Source organism: Berghia stephanieae, chromosome 5, assembly GCF_034508935.2.
Source record: "Berghia stephanieae isolate SIO BIC M18660-M18661 chromosome 5, UCSD_Bste_1.3, whole genome shotgun sequence".
Taxonomy (NCBI): Eukaryota; Metazoa; Mollusca; class Gastropoda; order Nudibranchia; family Aeolidiidae; genus Berghia; species Berghia stephanieae.
In genome coordinates this window covers 79,137,081-79,142,080 of record NC_088364.1, presented here as the reverse complement: position 1 = coordinate 79,142,080, position 5,000 = coordinate 79,137,081, and the positions used below count along the sequence as shown (strand labels likewise).

The following is a 5,000-nucleotide window of genomic DNA, read 5'->3' as shown; positions in this document are numbered from 1 at the left end:
CAGCCTATCCTGAAGAGTTGAGAAAAGAATTGGACGAGCTAAAGGTAGGAACATAATATTATGATGATTGTTTAGTCTATTTTGATTTATAGACTGGTGGTAACCTTAGCCATTTCGCTCCATAACTCCAAAACTAGATGGAGCTAGACTTTATGATATATATATATTATATATTTATGTATAATATATATATATATATATATATATATATATATATATATATATATATATATATATATATATATATATATATATATATATATATATATTTATATTATATATTTATGTATATATAATTATATGTATATATATATATATATATATATATATATATATATTGTGTGTGTGTGTGTGTGTGTGTGTGTGTGTGTGTATATTACTGCTAGGGGCAGGGAAAGGTTAATAAAATATGTGGGATTAAAACTGGTTCCTTAACTTGTGAGGTGAGTTTTCAACCGTTTAATAATGTTCATTGGAATTATAACATGGAATATGTACATCTTGTGTCAAAGTAATATTTTATCAATTATACATGTTCATTTAACTATCAATGCAAGAAGAAAAAAAAAACGCTCACTGAAATATATAAATGTCTTTTTTTACATGTTTAACCTCTTCCTAGATTTCCACACCGTTTCGTGTTTTCTCAAATGGATATGTGCTCACCAACATGTACTTCAAGCCTAGGATGTCTGGATATTTCATAGTGCAAGTCCAAGTCAAAGATAAAGGGGGTCTCTCGGATCAGGCTCAATTGCGGGTAAGTTGACTTTTAACTTTGAACACATGAGTATATCTATGACAGTGGATTATCCATTAAATGTGCTTAAAGCACTTTGTGATGGGTTCCAAGCCAAGAGAAACACTTAACATGTAGGACAAGGCATGATGTCTGTAAGACAATATCACAATGTTATCGACTGTGACAATGATTTTTACAACTAGTTACTTATTTTAACCTGAGTATGTTGAGAGAATGTGATTGAAGAGCCTTTTCTCAGGACTTGACATTAAACCGCTCAGAACCAGTCTGAAGGTGAATGTCACATCACAAGGAGTCCCTGACCAACAGCAACAAGTAACATGTAGAACAAGACATGACGCCTGTTAGGTGATGTTACTATTTTTTCCGACAGAGACAACGCTCTTGACAGCCAGGTACTCATTTTACACCTAAGTACGGTGAGAGAAGTTGAGTAAAGAGCCTTTACCAAGGACTCAACTATGCACTGAGCGAGGCTCGAACCCAAGACCTTCCTATCCAAAAACGAGTGTCATACCACTAGACCACATACCCGCACACATCTTTATATGTATTATACATATGTAACAGACCTGTACTTATCTTCTTGTACCAGATTTCCCTTATTAATGACAACCAGCGACTCAAAGTGATCTTCAGAGCTACCATTGACACAATTGGACCCCTTAAAGGAGAAATTGCAAGGTAATTATAATCACCATCAGATATTTGGGAATAAATCACATGATATATAAAGTTATTTGAAAGGTTCTGTTCCGCTCTAGAATCCAACTCTGTAAAATGACTATTTGAGATAAAACTATTTGGACTCTGAGGTCACGAGATAAACTTCCTGTGTCTTCACTGGGATCCAATCTGTGACTTTCCAAACCAAAGGTAAGTGAATAGGATTCAATATTCTGATGTCATGTTCTCCCAGCAACAAGCAGCTTGGTTCTAAACAAAGAAAATCGGTACTTTTTATTCTTCATGCTGGCTAGAACTTTCTCACATGTCATGTGATCAGAATGTATAAAAGTCAAAACATGATCAGATTTATAATGTTTTTCTCCTCTGGATACTCTTTTATGCTCGTCAGAGAAGTATTTCATAAGGGCATCCGTCATTGTTCCGATAGTTTAGAACCAGTTACTAAGTTACTATGCGTCATTACGAGGGAAGTGAGGTCATGACTGTTGAAGCCTATTAATGGTACGTTCTTATATGATGGACTTACTCAATCTATAAACTGGATACCGAAGGCTGGAATTTTCAGATAGCCTTTAATTGGGCACAGAATGTTCTTAACACCGTATTTTAACTTTATAAAATGACACAAGGATTTTCAATCGTCTATTTTTTTTACTGTTTATGTTAAGGTGAAACTACCATAGCGTCAAATGATGTCATTTTTCTTTTTCTATAAGGAGAAGGATGTTTTTATTTTCCTTGCAAAAAGCCATTTGTGTACAAAAAGTGATGAATTGTAATTGTATAATACTTATCCACGGTTTGAACAACTTTTTAAAACATCTGGTAGGTATGTTTATATATTGAACGAGAGCCCTGATAGTTCAGGAACAGAGCACTTGCCGCACAAGCAAAGAGACTGGTTTCCGGGTGGAGTGGAGATTTTTAACAATCACATCCAACCCTGTCCAGCCAGTTGTGACTCGGTAGCAGGGTCAGTTCCGCCTTGCAATTATTTTTTTTAATGAGCTTTTATATAGTGCAATATCCACTAAATGTGCTCAAAAGTGCTTCACAAGAGGTCCCTGGCCAACAGCAACATTTAACATTTAAGACGGGACATGATGCCTGTTAGGCGATATTACAATTTTTTTTTGACAGAGACAACGCTGTAAACGCCCAGGTATTCATTTTACACCTGAGTACAGTGAGAGAATGTGAATAAAGAGCCTTCTCCAAGAATAGCCTCAAATAACAACTTATCTAAAGCCGTCCATTTAATGTTACGAAATCTTGGATGAAATCTGGCGTGGAAGGGCTAAATAAAAATAAATTAAATGGTAATATTCTTTCATCTCAAGTTGATATAAACGTGTTTTTCTGGGTGCGATATTTTACTTCCTATAGCGAGCAGGAGGTCACCTGTTGTGCATTTTATCCCCCTTTATCTGATTTATGAGTTTGCATTCTGTCTTTGTCTTGGAATGGGATTACTTGGTTTTGTCGTGGCCCTGTCTGGAGTTCTTGGCTGATAGGGAAACTGTCAGATGTATAGTAGGTTTGGGAGAGGATATTGTTTTCCTAAATCATGTCTCTGTTATGTACTGTTACATTTTTTGTATTGAATATATAATGGTTTGTAAAGTGTTTTCCTCTTAGTGGGATCCTGTGCTTGTATCTGGATGAGACTTATAAGTGATCTCCAACCAACTACACTGATAGTGTGCTAATGAAATCTACATCTTTTCCCTATTTAAATAATTCTCCTTTGTCTTACTTTTTCTTTTGTGCTTTCAATTGTAATCTATAATTTTTTTAGTATCCAATATTCTTCCTTGTTACTTACGGTGAAATGACTTAGATATGTTGCCGCAAGCGCCAATAAACCCTTAAAATCAAGCTTTTTTGGAAAATTCAGATTTTTTTAAAACAACTTTTGTTATCTTAATGTTAAATATTCCAAGAATTAGTCATGTCTGTATTTGTCGATCCAATATAACTGTAATGACCGTCTATATCTTGTACAGAACAATTTTAGATTATTTTAATAATATCTTTGTATTGACGATCATTCAAGTCAATAGCAAGAAGCAAAGGTCAAACATCTTTGAGTTTTTTTGTTGCTGTTTCCAGACGCCTTGGGCAGAAGATAGGCTTCCGTATTGTTGTGGATTCTATTCAAACACATGAAACAAATCGAGGCAAAGCGGATTCAGCAAAGTAAGTATATATTGGCAAGGTATATAAAACGGGTGAGAAAAGAAAAGAGTATAAGAGAAAGAGAGAGAGAGAGAGAGAAAGAGAGAGAGAAAGAGAGAGAGAGAGAGAGAGAGAGAGAGAGAGAGAGAGAGAGAGAGAGAGAGAGAGAGAGAGAGAGAGAGAGAGAGAGAGAGAGAGAGAGAGAGAGAGAGAGAGAGAGTAAAGAGAGAGAAAGTTATGGGTAGAGAGATAAAGAGAATGAGAGATCAAGGGATATATTATAGATAGAAAGGTGGATGGATAGATAGATAGATAGATAGATAGATAGATAGATAGATAGATAGATAGATAGATAGATAGATAGATAGATAGATAGATAGATAGATAAATAGATAGGTAAATTGATATAGAGGGAGAGGAATAAAGATGGAAAGAAGGAGTCCGAGAGAGATAGACAGGGAGAGAGAGAGAGAGAGAGAGAGAGAGAGAGAGAGAGAGAGAGAGAGAGAGAGAGAGGGAGAGAGAGATAGGATGATATTGGGCGAGGGTGTGAGAATTGTTCATATTTTTGACCTAATAGTTCATTGTCAGTATCTAGTTGGATGAGCACTTAACTCATAAACTAAACTGAATCCAGACATCCTCACAAGAAAAAGATCGGTTTTTAGAGAGCCATCTTTAATTTAATTTCCTATTCTGTGTACGTAATAATCAATCTATTTTTGGTACCGAAAGCAAGAACAATTTTTCATCTATTTAGATATTGTGATTATAGATGTGATGCTTATAAAAGATTCAAATGATGAGCTAGTTCTTCAGGAAACAAACAAAGAAAATCTTATTCAAGATTGCACTCATTTTGAAAATGTTAATTAATATTAATTTTCTGGCTTGTCCTACATCTTACATTAATTCACGTTCATGAATGAGTATTGAGCTGAGTTGACGACATTTTATAAATATTATCCAAGTATACACATCAACTGAAAATAAAATAGCCCAATAGGTCCAAACAGACAACAGTTCTTATTATCACAAACATGCAAAGACAAACCAATGATATAGGAAATCAAGTTCTTGGCATGACAATAAATGCCCAGGTGGCTATTGTTTTCTATTTACATGTTCAAAGATAAACCGTTTTTACAAACAAGTCAGATCATCTCTTTTGACAAAATGAGACAGAGTCTGCAAGACATTAATCAATGAGTTGCTATTGTCACTATGTGAAGAATTCTAAAAAAAATTTTAAAAAAATTTGATCTCACGTTACCTTCATGAAACTCCAAATCTAAATTGGGTGTTGAGGTCTAGATAGTTTTTTTTTAATGAAATTGTTTGTGTCTTTTGTGTCAAATTTCCATCACCG

General features: G+C 34.6%; 1 protein-coding gene across 1 annotated transcript in view; it reads left to right on the top strand.

The window, feature by feature from the left end:
- LOC144974024 (cadherin-87A-like) overlaps positions 1–5,000 on the top strand; it is a 154,295-nt gene that overhangs the window by 120,040 nt on the left and 29,255 nt on the right. Inside the window, exons 33-36 of the mRNA XM_078916914.1 lie at positions 1–44; positions 623–760; positions 1,359–1,447; positions 3,566–3,652. The exon at positions 1–44 is cut by the window's left edge and continues 61 nt beyond it. Of these exons, the coding sequence (XP_078773040.1) occupies positions 1–44; positions 623–760; positions 1,359–1,447; positions 3,566–3,652 (358 nt within the window). The remainder of the gene's footprint in view (positions 45–622; positions 761–1,358; positions 1,448–3,565; positions 3,653–5,000) is intronic.